We start from the raw sequence: 23,792 nt of genomic DNA on the forward strand, positions 1-23,792 counted from the left end.
GAAGCCTTCTTGGGATTCTCTCTCCCACTCTCTGCCCTTTTCCTGCTCATGCTCTTTCTCAAAATACAAACTTTAATAAGGTAACAAGTGGCTTAAAAAGCTTTAAAAAAGCAGTTTTATTTCAGATTTTGTTATGTCAGGTGACTAGTATAATGCTATGTGTGTCTGTGTGAGAGGGATGAGTCACTGGACACTGACAGGGCCAGCTTCACCAGCACAGCAGGTGAGACTGGAGGATGTCCCTTGCCCTGTGGGCCTCTCACCTGTGGCACAGCTGCATCGCCTCAGCAGCTGCTGTAGCCTCATCCAGCAGGGATGCGTTGGCCATGTCCATGCCTGTGATGTCGCACACCATGGTCTGGTAGTTTAGTAAACTCTCCAGTCTCCCCTGAGACACCTCTGGCTGGTATGGAGTATATTGGCTGATCCTGTGAGAGACATAAGAGGCCGTGTCCAAACTCTGACTCCACTATTGGGAAAAGCTCACAGAATGTCTTCATTTTGGAATTTAGTAACTGAAAATTAATTTTGCCCCTCTTGAGAATTGTGTATCAGTAAGCTTCCCTTTGACCTTTGTTGGTTTTTTTTTTTTTCTTTTTCTTTTTTCAATTTTTTTTATTTTTTAAAATTTACATCCAGGGGCGCCTGGGTGGCGCAGTCGGTTAAGCGTCCGACTTCAACCAGGTCACGATCTCGCGGTCCGTGAGTTCGAGCCCCGCGTCAGGCTCTGGGCTGATGGCTCAGAGCCTAGAGCCTGTTTCCGATTCTGTGTCTCCCTCTCTCTCTGCCCCTTCCCCGTTCATGCTCTGTCTCTCTCTGTCCCCAAAATAAATAAACGTTGAAAAAAAAAATTAAAATAAATAAATAAATAAATAAATAAATAAATAAATAAATAAAATTTACATCCAAATTAGTTAGCATATAGTGAAACGATTTCAGGAGTAGATTCCTTAATGCCCCTTACCCATTTAGCCCATCCCGCCTCCCACAACCCCTGTAGTCACCTTCAGTTTGCTCTCCATATTTATGAGTCTCTTCTGTTTTGTCCCACTCCTTGTTTTTATATTACTTTTGTTTCCCTTCCCTTATGTTCCTCTGTTTTGTCTCTTAAAGTCGTCATGAGTGAAGTCATGATTTTTGTCTTTCTCTGACTAATTTCACTTAGCATAATACCCTCCAGTTCCATCCATGTAGTTGCAAATGACAAGACTTCATTCTTTTTGATTGCTGAGTAATACTCCATTGTATACCACAAGATGTATACCACATCTTTATCCATTCTTCCATCGATGGACATTTGGGCTCTTTCCATACTTTGGCTATTGTTGATAGTGCTGCTATAAACATGGGGGTGCATGTGTCCCTTGGAAACAGCACACTTGTATCCCATGGATAAACGCCTAGTAGTGCAAGTGCTGGGTCGTAGGGTAGTTCTATTTTTAGTTTTTTGAGGAACCTCCCTACGGTTTTCCAGAGTGGCTGCACCAGCTTTCATTCCCATTCCCTTTGACCTTTGTAAGGAAGCTCAGAGATAAGTCATATTAACAATATTATCTTTTGCTTGGGTACATTCAGTATTTACATTTCTATCTCTTTAAGTTATTTTTTAATCTTACATTTCTTTTTTTATTAATCTTACCTTTCTATTTTAATAACCTTTTCATATCTATGTCCAGTAAAACCTTGAATTGAGAGTAACTTGAGCAAACATTTCTAATAAATTTTAACTTGACAAATGAGCTAGGTCATGATCACAACTGAGACAATGGTTCTTGAAATTCACTGATATGCAAGTGCTTTGGATTACAACCATGTTTCTGGAACCAAGGTTTTACTGTATTTTTTTATAAGCTGGCTCTTAAAATCCACGTGAAGCTACCTATAGCAACATAAACAGAAGTTTTACTCCCTGTTATCTTTCTTCTAGCTAAAAGACTACCTCAATCACAGTTCACAATAGGAAAGCATCCAAGAATCTACTATTTAATACTCAAAACTTATTGTTTAGGGGCACTTGCGTGGCTCAGTTGGTTAAGCACCTGGCTCTTGGTTTTGGCTTAGTTCTTGATCTCACAGTTTGTGAGTTTTAGCCCAGTGTCAGGCGGGCTTCTCATGGGGATTTTCTCTCCTCACTGTCTGCCTTTACCCCCCACCTTAAGTGCACGTGCACACACATGTATGGACTTTCTAAAATAAATGCTAAAAAAAAAAAAAAAAAATCAAGGATATAAATGGTTAGAAAGCAGCATAGATGTGAGTTCTACCCTTATATCCTCCAGTTACTAGCCAAAAATGGTTTATTAGGTATTTGAGTTAACCCACTTAGTGCCTTCATCCTTTTTTTTTTTTTTTCATTCCTTCATTCGCTCATTCATCCATGTTATTAGATGCCTACTAAGTGTCAAGAACCATATAATAAGTTCTGGTAATGATACATCATAAGCAAATAGATCCCTGATATCAAGGAGAACATATTGTAATGGGGAAAAAGTGATAATAAATGAAATTATTTCACCATGATAATATTTTAAAGAAACTAAAATAAGCTGATAAGATAGAGGGTAACTGAGAACGTGTGGTAGAGCTATCTTTTCACCAAGAATCTGTTCACTCTGACAACCACCAAAGTGGGATAGATTGGGGCCCACGCTCCCACATATGGTTGACATAACTCTGTTTTTGTTCTTCCCAGCCAGGAAAGCATTAGGAAAAAAATTTAGGCTTTTTGTTTTGTTTTCACTTTTTCAAGCCTTATGCCTTTCTCTCCTCCTCTGGTAATCATGTACAGGATATTTCCATCCTTTTTCTTTTTTCTTTTTTGAAGGCTTTGAAAACAATACTTCTTATGTTGAGCAGAAGTGGGTGGGGGAACTTGTTTTACCAAGCAGTACAATGTCAAGACTTTGAAATAATTTTCCCAAAACTTTTATTGGTATAGCTGTGTGTGTGTGTGTGTGTGTGTGTGTGTGTGTACACACACATGTGTGTGTGCGTGTGCGCACAGCAGAGTACATTTTTGTTTCAGTTAACTCCTTGAACAGCCTGCCTTAGCAACTCAGTTTGCCAAATTCTAACTGGGTGGTGAACTGGAATGAATGAGGCACACAATACATGTTGTAGACAAGTAGAAAAGGAATTTGAGTAGAAATGAGGTCACACAAAAGGCATAGACAAGGAGCAATTGTGACCTCACATCAGATAAGACTTTCACACACAGCATTGCCTGCCACCACAAAGACACGCTTAGTATGCCTGGCTAACATGAAACTTTATTCAGAGTCATTATTTTACATATAGACAGACACACAAACTTGCATACATGCACATACGAGCGTACACACAGATTAGCTAGTCCATCTAATGAATGGGAGAGACCCAGTATATCCAATGACATAATATACAATAGGAATACAGAGAGCAATGCTCCAAAGCACTGAAAGTTGAAAAATGAGGAACAAAATGAAGTGTCCACCGAAAAAGAATGATTGGACACTATACACACATAATACTATGCATTTACTAAAAATGATGGATAAAAGAATATTTCCTGACATGGAAATGTTCCCAATATATTAATTTTAAAAGTACAATGTAAAATTCCTTGATCCCATTTTTATAAATTCATAAAAACAAGTAAACCAAAGTGTAAACTATAGTTTTCTTTGGGTGGCTTTTACTTCCTTTTTATTTTGTATTCTGAATATTAAAGACCTCTGCTACCATTTATTAATCACTTTATATATCAAGAATTGACAACCTTACACCTTTTCATTGTACAAAGTGAAAAACTCAGTCAACTGTCAAAAAAATAAAATCACTCATTATCCCAAAACTCCATTGTTATAATAGTTAACATTTACATACATTTCTTTTCTGTGTTTTTTCTTTTTCTCTTTTGTGACAGGCACACTCAACTATTATGCTGTCCATTTTTCTGTTGTGTTGTCTGTCTCTTGTTGATTTGTGACTTTTCTTTATAATTCTTTTTTCTCCAGCTTTATTGAGGTAATCAAAGCTGTATATATTTAAAGTATGCAATGTAATCATTTGATATATATGTATACATTGTGAGATTACCAGTTGGTTAATTTACTCTCTTTTCTACATCATATATATGAGAGTAAATTAACTCATATATATACATATATGAGATATATATATATGAGATATATATTATATATATATGTTTATTTTCAGGGGCACCTGGGTGGCTCAGTTGGTTAAATGACCAACTTTGGCTCAGGTCATGATCTCACAGTTTGTGAGTTTGAGCCCCGCATCATCACACTCTGTGCTGACAGCCCAGACCCTAGAGCCTGACTTGGACTCTGTGTCTCCCTCTCTCTCTCTCTGCTCCTCCACTCACGCTGCCTCTCTCTCTCTCTCTCTCTCTCTCTCTCTCTCTCTCCCTCAGAAATGAATAAACATTTAAAAAAATAGCAAATTTTTATTTTCAAAGAGAGAGAGTACAAACGACCAGGGAGGGGCAGAGTCCCAAGCAGACTCTACACTGTCAGGGCAGAGCCTGACATGGGGCTCAGCCCCACAAAACCGTGAGATCATGACCTGAGCTAAAATAAAGAGTTGGATGCTTAACCTATTGAGCCATGCCAAGTGCCCCCATATTTATATTTAAAGTAAGACTATGCCCTATGTACATTTTTCTTTTTCTTTTTTTAATTTTACTTTTTTTGTTTTTATTATGTACTACATTGATACACTGCATAACCTTCTAGAAAGGGTAGATGAGCATAACTGAATTATTCTTCATCAGTCAGGAAAAGGCTTCTTCAATCAATATTCTCCAAACACTTTGACACATAGTAACGATTAACTCCAGAGATGTGCCTATCTCTTTGCATCAGACTCCACTGATACGGATAATAGGCAACCCTTTTTTCCTTGCCCTCGTTACAGAACCTTTGGATGTACACAGTGGCTCATGCCAGGGATGACCAAGCACACTACCATGATGCCGATCCCGGGCAGAATCTCAAACCACCTCGTGCCGCGGCTGCCAGGACCAAGCCCTTCCTTCCTGACCCCTAAAGGTGGCCCTATCTCGGACCCTTCCCGGTAGGCTCCTGTAAATTTTTCTATACTGATTTTAGAAAATACTGATTTTCTATACTGATTTTTTCTATACTGATTTTCATTAACATTATTCCATGGACAATTTCTAATAACTTCATTATTCTACAACATAATTTTAATTGTTATGTGGTATTAAATCATTTTATTTACCATAAATTCCCTTCAAATTAAATATTGCTTTGTGTTTTAAATATTAGAAATAGCATAACAGTGAACAGCCTTCTCTTTGTCTTATTTCCTTTGGATAATTTCTTAAAAGTGGAATTTTGAATTGTATATGAAAATTAGTTTTAAGGTTCTCAGTATATATTGCCATGTCCCTCTCCAGAAAGAACATATCTGTATGTACTCTTAAGTAGTATAATGATTCACAGATTTCTCTGCATTATCATGACACTAAATATTAATATGCCCTGGGTTTCAACCTTAATTCTTTAACTTACTACCTGTGAACTGGGACAAGTAACTAAATCTCTCTGCCAATTTCTCTTGGTGATAACATCACCTATATCATGTTTTCTTTGCACTCAAAGGAGATTAATATATATAAAGTATTTGGAAATGGTAAAATCCTACCTAAATGTTAGTTGTTTTGAAAAGTTGTGTTTTTCCCCTATTTGGATCTTTAAGAGGATTTACATATAGTTCTACTCAGATATTATTAGATATTTCTACTTGGAAAGTTTTTTTTTCTCCCCCTGGAAACTTATCACATCTTGTGTCAGCCTCACATTGCCTATTCTTACTCCAACTAGATCCCCCAAACAAACTAGTTTCTCTGCTGGAATATTCTTATTCCTTCAGAGGTACTCTGCCAATTCTCAAGGTAGAAAATACAGTTTTTTTGAGCTCAAATAATGATTAATTCCCATAGTCTTCCTTCCAATGCCTTATATCCACCACTTGTTCTTTATCACCTTACTGCCCTGATGCTGTCCTTAGAACAGGAAACTATTGAATATCTGTGGTGCAGATGTGTGCTGTATTTGACTTCCTTGCTTAAATGGGGATGTCTCCCCATTACCTGCAGGAAAAAACCCCATACCTCCCAAGCACAGTCCTTCATACCAGAGACTGTGCTGTTCCTTTCATAAGAGACTTTGAGATTTAATATTCTCTTCCCTTGCTCATCTTTTCTCACTGTGCTCATCACTTCATAAGCCCAAACTTGGGCTGATGCTAACTAGCACTGCTAAAGGTAGAGAGATATAATTTTTTCTTGCAAAAAAATAACATATGATCCCACTTCTTTTACTTGTGAACTTCCTTTATAGTCTACACATTTTCTACAGTACTGAAATAACTGGCATTAAAGGTCTTAACAAGCATCTATTTAAAAAATTCAGTTCAGTGAGTCTGAGGCCCAAGGATACTAGAAAACCCTCATTTCAGGGGAAAAATGTTAACACGGGGCCTGCTGTAATACATGCTTCAATTAGACAAAATACACTGATTAAGAAAGTGTGTCTGTAATCTACATTTTTCTTTATTTCTTTTCTTTTTTAAAGGTTTTATTTTTAAGTAATCTTTACACCCAATGTGGGGCTCAAACTCACAACTTCAAGATCAAGAGTTGTGTGCTCCACCAACTGAGCCAACCAGGTGCTTCTACATTTTCTATATTTCAACTGACTATTTAACTGAATTCATTTCTGTTTCTTGTTGTATTTTAATTTTTTTTTTAAAGCATCTGCACATCCAAGAAGGCATTGCTCAAACAGGATGTTTGTTATATTCAACTTGGCATTAACATTTATTCAAAATAATCAGTATTTTCATGATTTGGGGCTGTGACTTCCTCATAGAATTGAGAAAGAAGATGATGGTGGGTTTTGAGGTAGGACAAACATTCATTAGATTCTGTCATTTTAATCCCAGTGCCAAAGTTACACAAAACAGAAATAGGTACAAAAAATATGTTGTTTTTTTTTATATTAGTTACTGATGTTATCAGCAGTAAAAGATTTGTAGCAGTGGACCCCAGAAAATAAAATTCTGGACCTGATGTAAATTTTCTTGTAAGAGCCCCAATGTTTGTATTCTTTTGAAGCTATGTTGTCCATTTATTTTCACCTCACGTTACCGGAATTTGTTGGCTCCGTCTCTATGGAAACCATTCAGAAGGATGATAATGTGAAATCTCATGTGCACAGCCCTCTCTATCAGTGCTGGTGAGGTACAATATTACCCTGTGATTCAAATCCGCTTTCAGTAAATGGAAAAGAATAATATGTAAAATGTGCCCAAAAACCAGGACTGAAAAGCACAAACAACATTGGCTCCCTCTCAAAATCCTGGCTGCTCCTAAAGTAAATTAACACATCCACTCACAGCCAGGAAGCAATATGGTGAATATTCTCTATGGCCACCAAGAGTGAAGGACCCTGGCCACTATTCAGAAATGCTGAAGCTCATTCATGTACTTTTGAGGCTTATTTTGTAAGGGGAAAGAGAGACAGACCATTTGCATTTGGAGTTTATCATTCAAACTTTTATCAAAACCATAGTGGAAAACATGCCTCAGCAATACAAGTACATTCTCTCACACATACCAAAAGCAAAGCAACAACAACAAAACACAAACAACTCTACCTCTTTGATAGTTCTTTCCTATTCTCTTACTAATGAAGGAATGGAGCATGTTCAAACTAAAAGCTGTGGCCAGGGATCTGGCGCCTATAATGATGGGACACAAGTAACTGCATCTAGGACAAAGCACTCTGAGCAACCAGGTCTGCTTTGCATTCATGCAAAAGCAGAAAATGATGCAAAGGTGCTGTGCTCCAATACATGCAGGATAACTTCTGTGCTGACCCGCACAAATGCCTTTTTCCTCAGAACTACAAGTCTGGACTTGAGGCAGCAGATAATTGTCATCTGTACTGATAGCGAAACACACCTCCAGCCCCTCACAGACTCAAACACACAGAAACCAGTTATGCTTGTGGGTGATATGCAGGTAAGTATAAGTTCCCATGTCATAAACAGTAGCCATAGCAGGTTTATTCCTGGTGCTAAGAACACTTTGTGCAAAGTTTAAGTAGGACATTTTCAAAATGCCAAAATTGTCAAAAAATTTGTATTCTTAGATGGGTCTGCATCTTTTATGTGTGTGTGCATATGTGCATGCATGTGGTGTGGTATGTGTACAAGAGGTAACTCGATGTTTTAAGGAGAGAATGAGGGGGTAGGGAGGGAGTGAGCAGGATCTCAGTGGAATCAGGGAAATGAAAAATTACAAAAATCAGAAAGGAGTGTGAACTCATCTGGTTTTGCTAACTGGTGCTCAGAAGTTAGCTCTTTCCCTCCCACAGAGGGCCCTATCTTCATGTGCTGACTACAACAAAACAGTACATTTTTTGGCAGCTCCTGAGTTTTTTGGGGGTATGAGGGTTACATATTTGTTTTTAAGGTAAAAAAAAATGGATTAATCAATGTCTCAATAGTCTGTCCTAGGGTGGCGGGTAAAAAGCCACTTATATAAAGCCATTATATAGAAATGAGAATTCTGATCACTGAGAATTCAAATTAAATTTAAAATTTATTGCTGTGGAGCATGTCCTTTGGTATTTCAAAAGCTCACGTTGGGGCAACTTATGATTTCCCATAGAGAAGCCTACCTTCCCTTTACTAAAGTTGATTTTTTTACATATGCTAACCTAAAAGACAATCTTTACATCTTGCTATAATTACCTTTGAATTGCAGAGGCAATTGCTTACTCTATCCTCACATGATAATTGGTAGTACTAGAAATTAAAGTTACCTCTTATATCATCAAGTGCCAAGCATTGAAACCTGTTTTTAAAATTTTTTTTACTGTTTTTTTTTTTTATTTTTGAGAGAGAGAGAGAGAGAGTGTGTGTGAGCTAGGGAGGGGCAGAGAGAGAGGGAGACACAGAATCTGAAGCAGGCTCCAGGCTCTGAGCTGTCAGCACAGAGCCTGACATGGGACTTGAACTCAGAAATCATGACCTGAGCTGAAGTCAGAGGCTTAAAGGACTGAGGCACCTAGGCGCCCTAGGAAATTCAATTTTATCTGCCATTTCCTCCTTTTCTTTGTTCTCCACATCACTATGGAGGGGAGGGTGAGATTGGGGCTCCAGGAAAGTGAGTAAATAGGTTTCTAGAGATTAGGCTTTGATAAGATTGCCTTTTTCTTATAATTTACTAAGATATTGAGCAGTGTAGTAGCAGAAAGAGGGAGACAGAGGATCCAAAACAGTCTTCATGCTGTGAGTGCAAAGCCCAATACAGAGCTTGAACTCACAACCCTGAGATCGTGACTGAGCTGAAATCAAGAGTCAACCCTTAACCAACTGAGCCACCCAGATGCCCCTTGAAACTTATTTTTAAATATTAACTGGCACTATATATATTAATGTAAAACCATGTTAATTTACTCAATTTTTCAGCTTGTACTTCCTGGTATGTCTGTGTAAGAAGCCAATTGTGTATTATTACAGTTTCGGGTTATTTATATTTGATGTTTTATAAAACTCAAGTACAGCTATACTTATGGACCAAAGAAATGGCATCTGCATACTTGTTATACGTGCCTACATAATTAAAAAAAAAAAAGTTATTTCTTACAGCAACTAACTCAAAAAAAAAGTCATCTGGGAATTATCATTGCCTCCACACTTCTGTTTCTACACCAGAAATAAGTGCATACATTCTTTTTGAGACATCAATTGAAATACAATTTCATATTCAAACATTCATACTTCAAATAAAGTGTATGCGATGATAGTGATCCAAAACCAAGAGAAAGAAAGGCCCAGGCATCCCCATCTTTCCTCCTCTATAGTCAGATAATATTTCCCACTGGGCAGAAGCAGCACATGGCCTGGTCTGCTCTCAGGCTCCTTTGGAGCCATGACCTCTGCCTATCAAGAAATATCCAAGGTGTTTTCTTATTTAGTATTGAGATGTGAACCTCTGTTTTGTTCTTCCTATCATACAGCCAACTGCAACGGAAAATAGCAAAATAGCATGGATGTGGACTTGGGTGTTTTCCTTAAGTGTTGGGGAAACACTTTCAGAGTTGTGCAAACAGTAGCAGCAAGAGTGGGCAGAACAGGGGAACACACACACACACACACACACACACACACACACACACACTAGCACGCACACCCCTAGAATAGGAATGAGTTTCCTAATTGGTGAGATAAGAACAGAGCAAGCAACTGAGTATGTGCAGCTCCATCCCTTCTTTTACTGTTTCTAGAAGAGCCTGTTCACAGAATACATGTGTTCTCTTTCGCTACAAAGTGTTAAATAATGAAGCTGATATTTTAATCTCCATTTACCTAATACTATGTCTGCTTTTGCCATTGATTATGAACACAGAATATTGGGGGAAGGAGGTAAAGGACACTCCTAAAATCCTGAGAAGGCAATGGACTAAGATTCAGCCTCACAGAGTAAGCTCAGACATAGGCTTAAAAAAGACATAACCTTAAAATCCCAGTGTCTCCGAAGAATAAAGCCCTGAATCTGTCTACCTACAAGTTGACATCTTGCTCAATGTGCTTACAAAGACAGAATGAACATTATATTGGAACAGATTAACACCATCGACATTTTAGAGCTCTAGAATGTTTTAAGGGAATAAAAGTGGGAAGAACCTCAACATTTTCTTTACATATAAGTAAGGAAATTTCCCAAACCAGAGAAAGCCAGGTAGGTTCCTGGAGGTTAGAGACAACACAGGAGTGTAGGTGTTAGTGTATAAGTTCTGATGCTCCAAGGGGGAGGAGGGCATGGGAAAATGGAGGGGAATAATGCAAATCAAAACACAGTACTCCTGTATTCAGTCAACTAATACATTACCATCCTGCATTCTCCAGTAAGTTCCGCAAAATCGTCTGTGGCACAGAGCAGTTATAATAGCCCATGCCCATATACGATCTCCAGATCTGGTTTTTGCTGGAAATGGCATGCAGAGTTGTAAGGATTTCATTTTCACCTGATTGTAAGAAAGAGAGAAATATTATAGGCAAAAAATATCGCAAAAGAGAGCTTTAATTATAGTTGAAGACCTTTATTTCATTTGAATATACCCTATATATGAAAACAGCTATCTGGAAAATATAAGAATCAAACCCTTAACAACACTAAGGACTAAATGTAGAAATCTCAAAAATCCACAAAATAGTACTCAATTACTCCTCAAAGTTGGTTCATCACAATTTTTTTTTTTGGGCTCCCCTTTTTTGGCTTTGTTAGAATTACCCAATTTTAATATTTGCCTCATTCCAACTTTCCTCTGGTTCCTTTACATTTCTGTGGTATTTACACCAAATAAAAATTCAGTTTTCTCTTAGTAAAGTACTGTTTTCCCTTTTAAATTGCCTTATACCAATATTGGCATAAGTCTTAAAAATACATGACCTATATTTTTCTCTAAAACTCCTCTACTAACTCTGATGCTTTTCCCTTTGTATTACTGACAGGGCTACTTATTTATTTTTTTAAGGTTATTTATTTATTTTGAGAGAGATAGAGACAGCATGTGCGAGCAGGGTAGAGGCAGAGGGTGGGGGGGGGGGGGAGAATCCCAAGCAGGCTCTGAGCTGTCAGTGCAGAGTCTGACATGGGGCACGAACTCACGAACGATGAGATCATGACCTGAGCCAAAACCAAGAGTCAGACACTTAACCAACTGAGCCATCCAAGCACCCTTGAAAGGGCTACTTATAAAAAGCTCTTCACCCAACAGTGTAAAATATTAGTTGTCATAAAAGATGTAGTTAAAAAAAAAATGTTTTTAGTGTTTATGCATTTTTGAGAGACAGAGTGCGAGCAGGGGAGGGACAGAGAGAGAGAGAGAGAGAGAGAGACCGAGTCCGAAGTAGGCCCCAGGCTCCCAGCTGTCAGCACAGAGCCCCATATGGGGCTTGAACTCAGGAACTGTGAGATCATGAACTGAGTGATAGTAGAATGCTTAACCAACTGAGCTGCCCAGGCACCCCATAAAAGATGCAGTCTTAACCAGAATTCCCATTAAAGCATTTAGATAATTGAAAAGGAAGTACAAAGTTTTTGGTACAGGTGCGACCCTATTTGGGGTCATTCATATAATAATAACAAAATAATAATCGCATCTGACATTTGAGCATTACTCTTTGCCAAGAATTGCACCAAATGCTTTTCATGCAGCTAAGGAATCTAAGGCATGAACAGGATCACTGGCCCAAGGCTACATGACTTTTAAATTGAATGGTTACAACCCAGTTTATCTAACTACAGATTCTACACTTTCCCTACTGGACCAGGTACAGACCTGCTACAGGTACAGCACTTATACTAATAGTTTCCAGATACAAATGACCTTACATGGTTCTTTCTCTGCCCTTCTGCATATAGATGCATCATGCTGCTAAAAATTTAACTACTTGGGCAAATGTCTGGCTCTTTTAAGATCTTCTCAGGGACTCAGTCACTTACATCTTAGAATTATCTGATTTTATTGTTACTATATCAGAGAAAAATATACAGCCATCTCTAAAATGGCCAACTGGCTAGAAGGATGCTTCACTTTCTTTTAACCTTTCTGAACTCTATGTGAATATTACTCATTACTCCTTTATCCTCAAAGAAAGCACTTTTACCCTCCAATCTACCTTCCCACTCCACATGCTTTCACAAGAAATATATTTACAAGAAATGTATCATTTTGCCAGACTAAGTTAAAGAAAGAGAAGACAGGGTTTTTTTCTTAATTTGTTTATTTTTGAGAGAGAGAGAGAGACAGAGCACGAGCAGGGGAGGGGCAGAGAAAAAGGAAGACACAAAATCTGAAACGGGCTCCAGGCTCCAAGCTGTCAGCAGAGTCTGACGCGGGGTTTGAACCCCACAAACCATGAGATCATGACCTGAGCCGAAGTCGGGTGCTTAACTAACTGAGCCACCCAGGTGCACCAAGAGAAGACAGTTTTGTTACATGAGTAAATATCATTCAACTGACTTATGATAGACAACCTTGCCTTATTCCATTGAAAGTCTAGGAATATGTGAAGTTCAATAAACCAATATCTGAGGAGATATAGCATCCTTAGCAATTATGCAAGAAATCCAATCACTTACCAAAGTCTTAGGATAGAGTGATTGAGAAGTCCATTAGGAGCTGGGATAGACTGGCAGTGCCTGGCGGGCCCACTATTCAGCAAGGCCAGCTTCAATTAAGATCCTTTAAAAGAGGGATGGGTCCCTTTTCCATATTATGTCATGAGGACAAAAGGTCTAGCATCCAAATGAGAACAGTCTGTGAAGGACTTTTTCTGTCAAATCAAGAGTTTAATGTTTAGGAGTAACAGAGTACTAAATAATATGATCTTTTCTACATTATAGAAAGAAAATTGTAATGATACTGTGCCTAGGTCAGAGAGGAGACCCTGGAAACAGGGAGGTATGGTAAGAAGCCAGTACATTAGTCCAGGAGGGAGATGGGCAAAGAAGTCCTGTGAACTGTGTCCTAAGATGTTGAAGTCCTAACCCCCGATTCCTGTAAATGTGATCTCATTTGGAAATAGGGTTTCAGTAATGTAATCAAGTTAAGATGAACTCAGGCTATATTAGGGTCAGCCCTAATTCAATGAATGGTGTCCTTGTAAGAAAAGGGAAATGTGGATATAGAGCAACACATCACCATGTAATGACAGAAGCACTATAGGATCAACAAGCCTTGCTTCTCAAGCTTGACTTTTTTTCTTATTTTAGTGATTAAAGGTTTTCCCCCTCTTAAAAAATTGGACTGAGGATCAAGTGAATTAATGGGAATTGCAGGAAGAGGAACCCCAGAGACATAACATGGCTGCAGTCAACTGAGTACTACCCCTCTCTGCTCCCGTAATTTTTCATCTGGAGCTCTCTTGGCTAGTAACTTCTATGCTTCTGGGTCTTCTCTATAATTAATTATTTTGCTCTTCACTTATGCCAGTGGGCCTTTAAATTTCTTCAAGTGTTTCATTCAAGTGTGTAAGGCATAATGGCAGCTATAAGGGATATAGATATCTATCTGAAGACCTTGAACTGATGTGGAATGTGCCAGTGGGTACCTGGCTAGTCTGGGTTCATGTCTTCTTTTCCTAACTGTTTAAGGCATATGGCCAGGACAGGACCAGGGCTTGGGTGGCAGAGGCTGCTGGAAAGAGGGGAGCTGGGCTCTAGTTGAGGCACCCACTGGGCTCTACCCTGGACAGCTCTGCTAAGAGGTATGAGAGAATGGGTTTTCCTGCAGAAGGAAAAATCAGATCCCTCCACCATTCTAGCTGAGATTTTGGGGTCTCCAGATATATTATCAGCATCCTTCATAACTGCCACTATCTCTTACACACTACACACACACACACACACACACACACACACACACAATACCCAGAGCATGAAAATGATCAAACTTGAGACAATGAAGTTTCTAATCCTATAACAGATTTATTCTAGTCCTCACTGGACCAAACTGCCAAAGCACTCATGTGCTCTACCACTATTCAGCTTGGGGCTAACACAAATGTTACCCATTTGGCTCTCATCATAGCTGGTCTTTACAACCAATTTTACCTTCTCTTGGGAAGAAAGTGAGTTAATAGAATGTACATCAAGCTAATTGACACTGCTGAGACATCAAGAGTAGGGTAGTTACTTGGCCACACTTTTCAAAGTGAGAATGGTGTGGAAGTCTTTCTCATTCTCTCATCCATTGTTCATCCTGAAGACACTTCCCACCTGGAGACCAAGGCAGTTTGTGACTTGAAGAACAAAGCTGCTCCTTTATTGTGATAAAATCAAGACCTCAGGCTGCATCAGTCACATATCATAAAAAACATTCCCAGGGGCGCCTGGGTGGCGCAGTCGGTTAAGCGTCCGACTTCAGCCAGGTCACGATCTCGCGGTCCGTGAGTTCGAGCCCCGCGTCAGGCTCTGGGCTGATGGCTCGGAGCTTGGAGCCTGTTTCCGATGCTGTATCTCCCTCTCTCTCTGCCCCTCCCCCGTTCATGCTCTGTTTCTCTCTGTCCCAAAAATAAATAATAAACGTTGAAAAAAATTAAAAAAAAAAAACAAAAAACATTCCCAGACACACAGCTTAGTGGGTAAGTGCCTGAATTGTTTCAAAGGTCTGTTCACTGCTCACCATTTCTCATACCCACTAATGAAATCTCACTTTGGCCCAATTAGCAAAAGAGCCAACCCCATGTATTTAGGAGTCCAGAGTTTGAATTACTATGTAAAATGATGCCAACCAAGATCCAATGGACATTGAGAAAAGGAGGAAAGAGGAAAGGTCCACAATTAGAGATCTACCTACTGAACCTATCTCAAATGGAACCTAGCAGAATCAGTCTCTAAGGGCAAGTTTTGGGGCATGATTGGTCTAAATAAAAGCCAAAATCCTAAGCATGCAAATCTACCACTGCACTTCACACTAGATTTAGATTCCTTTCTCTCTTGGAACAGAATTCCTTTCTAGGGAAAATAGTGTAGGATCTATAACTGTAAAGTGGCAGTCTTTTCCCCCTACCTAGTAAGAGAAGCATTATAAAGAGGCAGTTGTGCCATCCAAACCTTGGGCAGCATGGCCCAAGGAGAACTCTGTGGACAAGACAGAGAGGAAAAAGATTCCATCTCCCCCAGAGCAAACCCCACAACAGTGCACATTCCTCACTCTTCCTTCCAATGTGACAAAAACAGCTTCCTTCTGTAACCAGACCCAATTCCAGTAACTGTTTTCCTTAATGATAATGGCAGTGAAACTAGGGGGGAAATGAGACAGAAAGAGAAAGGGAGTATCCATTAAGAAACACTTGGAGACAAGGGTCATTCTTCAAATGCTTGCCTATAGCCTCCCAGGGGAGCAGCTAGTCTCACTATTGTGCCCCTCCCCACCCCCAGCCATGAAAGTCCCCAGGCAATCCTTCAGGAATTCAAGCAGTAAATTCTTTTCTTATGGAACAAACCCTGCTTCTGACCTTGTTTACTAGTCTGCCTCTGAGCATTGCATAATGCCCTGGTTCTAATGTACCAAGAACAGAGTTCAGTGGCCTGAGCCCTGAGTCCCTAAGAATCTACAGGTGGGTCTCACACTGCTCCTCTTGCTGTTCCTCTTTGCAAAATTCAGAATGAACACTTTCTTGTTACATAATTCCATGTAAGAGACTTTCCAATAGTGACTCCCTTCTGTCACCAGCACATAAAATATCAAGGAGGGCTTTGTACTAACCACTACACTAAATAAATACTTTCTAACAGGAATAAACTAATTTAGCTATTAAATACTCAGTGCACTCTAGGCCCAGATTATAATTTTTCATGTGTGTGAATTTTGACAAAAATTGGAAAAATATCATTAGAATAGACAGGCAGGCTGTATGGGTTAATATTCTTGTGGCTTCAAAACACATGCATACACACAGTTCCCTCTTATGCTTTAACCTATCACCCCTAACACATAACCCCATGATTACTTTTTGTGTCAGTTATATGAAAAAAATGTATCCATGCTTTGCTTCTGGTTTTTGACAATCTAAAAATATTAGGCATAAGTTTCCATTGAGAGTATATATGATTCTGCCATTTATATTAAAAAGAGAATACATATGTATATGCAATCTATTAACAATATCTCTTGCATGATTCTCAAGAAACTAATAAGAGGAGACTGAAGGGGTCTTGCTTTTTCCTATTTATCTTTGTTTTAAAATTTTGGACAATATTTCTATAATACTCAAAAACTAAAAATTAAATTAAAATGTTATGTGCAGAACAAAATCCTTCTTGGTGAAATCTATGAACGCAGACACCTATCAGTTGCCACAGTGGCCAAAAGTCCACAGAGCATTTTCCGAGAAATTCAGCAGCACCCAACGCAGAACAGTCACTCAACCAGTGTCAGAGCCTCCCTCCCACTCCCTGCCCTTCGTGTACTTGGCAAGATACTCAGAAAAGGTCGCCAAGGAAATCATCAGGACTGAAAACCAACACAGTCATATTTGAATTTGCCCAGAAAGACCTTTTTCTGCCAGAGACTGAAGGGGAAAGCTGGGGCCAGCATGTTAAGACACAGAATGCCTTAGCATATTTTTCTTGCCAACCTGCAGATCCTTGGCTTCAAAGCTGCTCAGAAAACAATTGGGTAGGTTCGAAGGTCTCAATCAAGATAAACAGACCATGAATATTCAGATAGCATTTGTCAGGACATTTTTGGATTTTCTGAATGGAAGCTGGAGTTTGTATACAAATTCCATGCTAATCTGTAGCCTTTCGGTAGCATCACCTAATCATTTGCAGCACCCCTCTCCCTCCCCCATAACACCCTGGCTTCAACCCACTTACCCAGCCCATAAACCCTACTCCCTCTTGTCAAGTTTCCTCCCCACCAATGAAAAATAGTTTCACAACCAAAGTCTGTGAATTACAGAATCTCTTTATTCCAGGAAGGTAAACCAATTCATAAGCTCTGTGTAGTGTAGAAAAATGCATGGAAACTCTTTGGATTGGAAACTCTTTGAGACTGGCAGAGGGACACCCACCCTACATGACAAGATGTGGTTGGGACAGCACCATGCAGGCCTGACTTGGGGCTCTGATCCACTTGGCCCTAATCCTGCCAGGTTCTTCCCATCTTCTTTCTAAATTAATTAACACACCATCACACCCAGACCCTCATTACCCTCAGGGGTTAGAGCCATCCAGCAGGTACCTCCAAAGTCAAAAGGAGCTGAGGCAAATTCAATCTTTGTTTGCAATGGCTCCTTGGTCCCTTGTCTCCACAGGAGACAGCTCTTCCCCTACAGCTCTTCTTATTCACTCAAAACATATATAAGATTCAAGATCTTACTACTAGCTGTAAGAAAACCAGAACAACATCCCACAGTGGGGAGGTGAAGAGAAGGGGCACCATGTCTCTCATTTTCTCCTCAGCCTTGGGTCACACTACTTTCTGTGAGAGGCCTCCTCCACCACATCTTTTAGTTTAATCTATGAACATTTTTTAAAGAAATATACAGAGAAACATTACAATTCATATTTATCTGGAATACCAGTTTACCTATGTAATCAGGCCAAATGGTAAATTTGAAATCAGAATCAGAGTGCAAGTCCTGGATTATTTGTTTTTCCTCATTGCTGCCTTGCGGGGACATTGTTATAGCCAGCAGAACAAAACCAAGGGAAGAATATGTTCTAGGAGTCCAATTCAAACAATTTAACATGCTTGCAGGAAAGAGATCATTTTTTATAGATCAAAGGAATAGGCATAGGGAGAAGTTTATAGTCCAACCCAGAACCTTACCCACTAAATTATAATCTCTTCATGAGCAGGGGCATAGCGGGTTGCTAGGCACATAGTAAGTGCTCAGAAAATATGGGTGGATCAAGGTGTTGCAATGAAAACTCACCTAAACTCCCACATATAGCTAGCTCAATATTCACAATAAATAATCACCCATCACAGAATCCCATGATGACAAATCAATGCACAAACTGTTCTCACATTTAGTTCAACTGCATCCTTAAAAGTTTGGGCTTCAGAGAAACGTTTATAAATGGAAATTCAGCTATTAAGCAAGTTCTGTGAAATAATGCACTACATTAACTCATTAATGCAATAATTTCAGAATCTCAGAAATTGTATTTCTTCATTGCTTAATCAGTATGTTGATGCTCTAGATATTGAGAATCCTTACTAAAATTGTTGACATTTTTGTAAAAATACTGTTTATGTGTGTGTAAAATTATGAGGTTTCTTCCTACACAGATGTTCACAATAGCTATTCTGGACCTTCCCACTTTTCTTTAATGTTCAGTCTCCCACTTCCTGTCTCTTACTCAGATCATCAGACAGGCAACCTCTCAACACTTGCTTCAGAATGTCCTTACACCCTCATGTGGACTTTATTCCCTTTTATGCCTAAGAAAGGTCCAGAATATGACAATAGGGCACAGAACACCCTACCTCCAGCCTTTGGAATTATTTCTCCTCAGACTGTTCTACCTCCCTTTTACATGCTCTATTTCCCAACATCCTGGCTTCCACATTTCTTCCCATATTCCATCTCTAGGAAATCTCACTCCCATGAATTCATTTAGAAGACTCACGAAATCTGGAACTCCATCTCTCGACTCATGTTTCTGACTATTGCTTCAACATTTCCAAATGCATGTTCCATGAACACCTCAAACACAATTCTGCTCAAACAAGAGCATAATCTCTACTTCCTCCAGTACCCTCTTCTTCTCCTGTTCCTTCTCTTAATAAGATTACATCACCTCAAGACATTCAGCCTAGAAATTGACTGACAGTCCGCCTGCTGCATCTCTGGATCAACCACCATGTTTATACTGAAACCATAATCCCCATAGGCTACTCCCAGTCAATTACTAACAACAGCAAGAGAACTAATGCAGGCCCATTCTTGCAAGCTGTGGGACCCCCTCCCATGGGCAACTTTGACTCAAGGACTCTCATTTGGACTGACCAAAAGTTTCTTAGATCTGTGATGCAGTCTAAGAGTTTCCTAGCCATTTCTCCTTCCATCCCTCTCCCTTTCCACCAGGGTCAGATCTGCATCACAGTCTAAAGGTTCCCCTGCCTTCTCTTGTTCCCACTCCCAGTAAATTTCTTGCATATCTAATATTGTCCTGGTGAGTATTTCTTGGTGGACATTTAAAATCTCACCTCTAAACTCTCCAACAATCTCCCAGCTGGTCTCCTTGCCTCTGATATCAGAGGCACTCTGCAAAACAGTCATGTCACTTCCCTCTGTAATAACTGTTATTATCTTCTCATTAGAGAGAAAAAATAAATCCTTTATCATGGCTCTGAGCCCCCCCATACCTTGTTTTCTATGCCTTTTGGCAGCCTGATATTCTACATACATGGTCACTCACCATATCAAAATAACCATGTTATCTCTATACCTCCATGTCTCTGCTCATGTCTTAACTTCAGCCAAAGCATTCTTCCTAATTTACAGATCTCACTGCTACTCAATACCTATCTCCCTATTATTTATAACCTATAGTCAGGGTCATATCTTTATCATCCTTTACCCCTTGATTCTTACCCTCAGTGCCTAAAACGGTAACTTATCTTCAATAGAAGCTTCCCAATAAATGAGAAAGGGAAGCAGATGGAGGAAGCTGTAAAATTAGCTTTGATGATAGCTTATAACCCATTGGTGACAAAGGTGAGTAGATGGGGACATTTAGTGTATGGGCAAATGGACCTGTGTACCATAATAGTCCTTAGGAGTAACACTATATTTACAATATAGTGATACAATATGACTGATTTCATTTTAATAACATTGAATAATTGTAACAGATAAAATTATTTATAATTTATGATAGAAATATGTGCTAATTTGGATGAATGTGGTAGTTTAAAAATGTCTGCAGGGAGGGGCGCCTGGGTGTCTCAGTCAGTTAAGCTTCTGACCTTGGCTCAAGTCATCAAGCCCCATGTCGGGCTCTGTTCTCTGACAGCTCAGAGCCTGGAGCCTGCTTCAGATTCTATGTCTCCCTCTCTCTCTGCCCCACCCCTGCTTGCATTCTGTCTCTCTGTCTCTCAAAATTGAATAAACATTAAAAACAAATTTTTTTTTTCAATGTCTGCAGGGGAAAAAAATGTCTTCAGGATATTTTTAGGGCAGTGAAACTATTCTGTATGATACTATAGAGGTAGACACATCATTATACATTTCTCCAAATCCATAGAATGTACAACACCAAGAGTGAACCTTAATGTAAACTATGAACCTTGGGTGTTGATGTGTCAATGGAGGTTCATCAGTTGTGACAACTGTATCACTTTGGGGGGCGGGGTATATTGATAATGGGGGAGGCTATCTCGAGGCAGGAGGTATGTGGGAACTCTGTGCCTTACACTTAATTTTTCTCTGAACCTAAAAGTGATCTAAAAATTAAGTCTAGGGGCGCCTGGGTGGCTCAGTTGGTTGGGCGGCCAAGTACGGCTCAGGTCATGATCTCGCAGTCTGTGAGTTCAAGCCCCACATCGGGCTCTGTGCTGACAGCTCAGAGCCTGAAACCTGCTTCCTATTCTGTGCCTCCCTCTCTCTCTGCCCCTTCCCTGCTTGGTCTCTGTCTCTGTCTCTCTCTCTCAAAAATAACATTAAAAAAATTTTTTTTTCAAGATAAATAATTAAGTCTAGTAAAAAAATACATCTGTACATTCTTTTTAAGTCCTGTTTTCAAAGGGTGGAGACATAGCATATCCCCTAGGTCCTCCATTGTTGTAAATGGCATGATCCCATCCATTTTGTGTGTGTGTGTATACACATATATACCATGTCTTCCCTGTTCATTTTTTTTATTCCACTGTGTGTATGTGTATGTATACACATATATACCACATCTTCCCTATTCATTTTATCAGTGGACACAGGTTACTTCCATATCTTAGCTATTGTAAATAATGCTGTGCTAAACATAGGGGTGCGTGTCTTTTCAAATTAGTGTTTTCATTCCCTTTGAGTAAATACCCACTAGTGGAATTATTGAATCATATGACATTTCTATTTTGAAGTTTCTTTGCAAAGTTCATACTGTTTTCCAGAGTAGCTGCACCAATTTACATTCCTGCCAACAGTGTAAAAGTGTTCCTTTTTCTTTATCCACATCTTTGCCAACACTTGTCATTTGTTGTCTTTTTTATTTTAGCCATTCTGACAGGTATAAGGTGATACCTCATTGTGGTTTTTATTTGCAGTTCCCTGATTATTAGTGATGTTGAACATCTTTTCATATGCCTGTTGGATATTTATATTTCTTCTTTGGAAAAATGTCTACTCAGGTCCTCTTCCCCAGATTAATTTAATCTGATTGTTTTTTAGTATGTTTTTTAGTATTGAGTTGTATAACTTCTTTATGTTTTGGATATATTATGCTAAGTAAAATAAATCAGACTGAGAAAGACAAATACCATATGATTCCACTCTTTAGCAGAATCTAAAAAAATAAAACGAATGAGTAAACAAAAAATAGAATCAGACCTATAAATACAGAGAACAAATTTGACTGATGGTTGTCAGAGGGGATGGAGGGGAAGGGTGTGGGCACAATGGGTGAAGGGGAGCAGAAGATACAGGCTCTCAGTTATGGAATGAGTATGGCATGAGAATAAAAGTCACAGCATAAAGAATATAGTCAATGATATAAGGAATAGCACTGTATGGTGACTGCACTTGTGGTGAGCACAGCAGAATGTATAGAGTTGTCCAATCACTATGATGTACACCTGAAACTAATGTAACATTATGTGCCAACTATATTCAAATTAAAAAAAAAAAGCACACATTTTTAAGTGAACATTAATTCCCCTTCCCTTGAATTCAGGCCAGACCTAATAACTCATTCTAATCAATAGAAAGTGGTGTTAAGTGATGCTATAGGAATTCCAAGATTATGTCATCAAAAGGATAGTTTCTGCCTGGCTTTCTTTCTCTCTTGAATCACTGGCTCCGGGGGAATTCACCTGTCATGTGAAGACACTTAAGCAGCCCTTGGGAGAGACTCATGTGGGGATGAACTAAGATCTCCCACACAGACAACACCAACTTGCCAGCAGTTGTGAGTGAGCCACCTTGCAAGTGGCTCCTCCAGGCCTAGATGAGCATCCACCAATATGTGGCAGCAATATCATAAAAGACTCTGAGCCAGGACCATCCAGCTTGGCTGCTCCTGGATTCTTGACCCACAGAAACAGTGAGGATAATAAATGTCCAATATATTTAAGCCATGGAGTTTTACAGTAACTTCTTATACAGCAAGAGATAAAGGATATAGTAGCTTCCTCCCCCGCCCCCCCAGCCCCCACCACCAAAAAGTCAGTTTTTAAAATATTTTAAAGAAGTAATTTCAGTGGCACCTGGGTGGCTCAGTCAGTTAAATATCCCAATGCAGCAGCAGTTGTGACCAAGTCCCTGAGATAGAGCCCCAAGGCCAGCTCTGCACTGGGCATGGAGCCTCCTTAAGATTCTCTCCCTCCCTTTGCCCTTCTGGGGTGATGGTGGGGTTCGTGGGGTTTGGAGCTGAAGGCCAAGAATTCTTGAAGACATCTGGTGCAAAAAGGTGATTTTATTGAAGCACAGGGACAGGACCCGTGGGCAGGAAGAACTGCACTGGGGTTGTGGAGTGTAACTGGTTACAAACCATGGATTTGGGGAAGGTAAAGTCCACAGGCAAGTTTCCGCTGAGACTTCCACATGCTAAAGACTCACAGATTACTGGAGGCCTAGCTATTGTCAAGCTAAATTTGTTTCTCCCCCTAGCAAAGCATTAACGTGAACACAGTAGGGAGTTCCTGGAGAAATGTTATACTCTTATATTTGCCACAAGTATTTGTCAATGGGCTGCAGGTTATAAGGAAATTTAGTTTTTTATCTGCCATTTCCTTCTCCTTTGTTCCCCTTATCACGATGGAGGGGTGATGTCAGGGCTCCAGGAAACTCAGTCTACAGGTACTGGCGATTAGGCTATTGATGGGATTGCCTTTTTCTGGTAAACTGGTGTACTCTTTATCAGTTTAACCATTTGTTTTGTCCTTTCCTTTGTCCTTGTGATGAGGGAGGATGGGGCAAGCTGAGGGCAAAGTGCAGGCTAACAGCACCCTCCCCACCCCAGGTGGGTTGTGTATGATAATCCTTGGACACTCTAGGCTCCCAAAACAGGAAAGGAC

The 23,792-nt window shown here is 39.6% G+C and overlaps 1 protein-coding gene across 2 annotated transcripts in view; it reads right to left on the reverse strand.

Annotated features, from left to right (window-relative positions):
- The window catches only part of GLDC (glycine decarboxylase), a 103,858-nt gene that overhangs the window by 66,446 nt on the left and 13,620 nt on the right, over positions 1 to 23,792 (reverse strand). For both annotated transcript variants that reach the window (XM_040460877.1, XM_040460878.1), the window contains exons 3-4: positions 10,931 to 11,066; positions 264 to 428 (exon numbers count right to left, since the gene is read on the reverse strand). In XM_040460877.1, coding sequence (XP_040316811.1) covers positions 264 to 428; positions 10,931 to 11,066 — 301 coding nt within the window. The remainder of the gene's footprint in view (positions 1 to 263; positions 429 to 10,930; positions 11,067 to 23,792) is intronic.

Source organism: Herpailurus yagouaroundi, unplaced genomic scaffold (genome assembly GCF_014898765.1).
Source record: "Herpailurus yagouaroundi ecotype Mexico unplaced genomic scaffold, PumYag 252, whole genome shotgun sequence".
In the NCBI taxonomy this organism is placed as follows: Eukaryota; Metazoa; Chordata; class Mammalia; order Carnivora; family Felidae; genus Herpailurus; species Herpailurus yagouaroundi.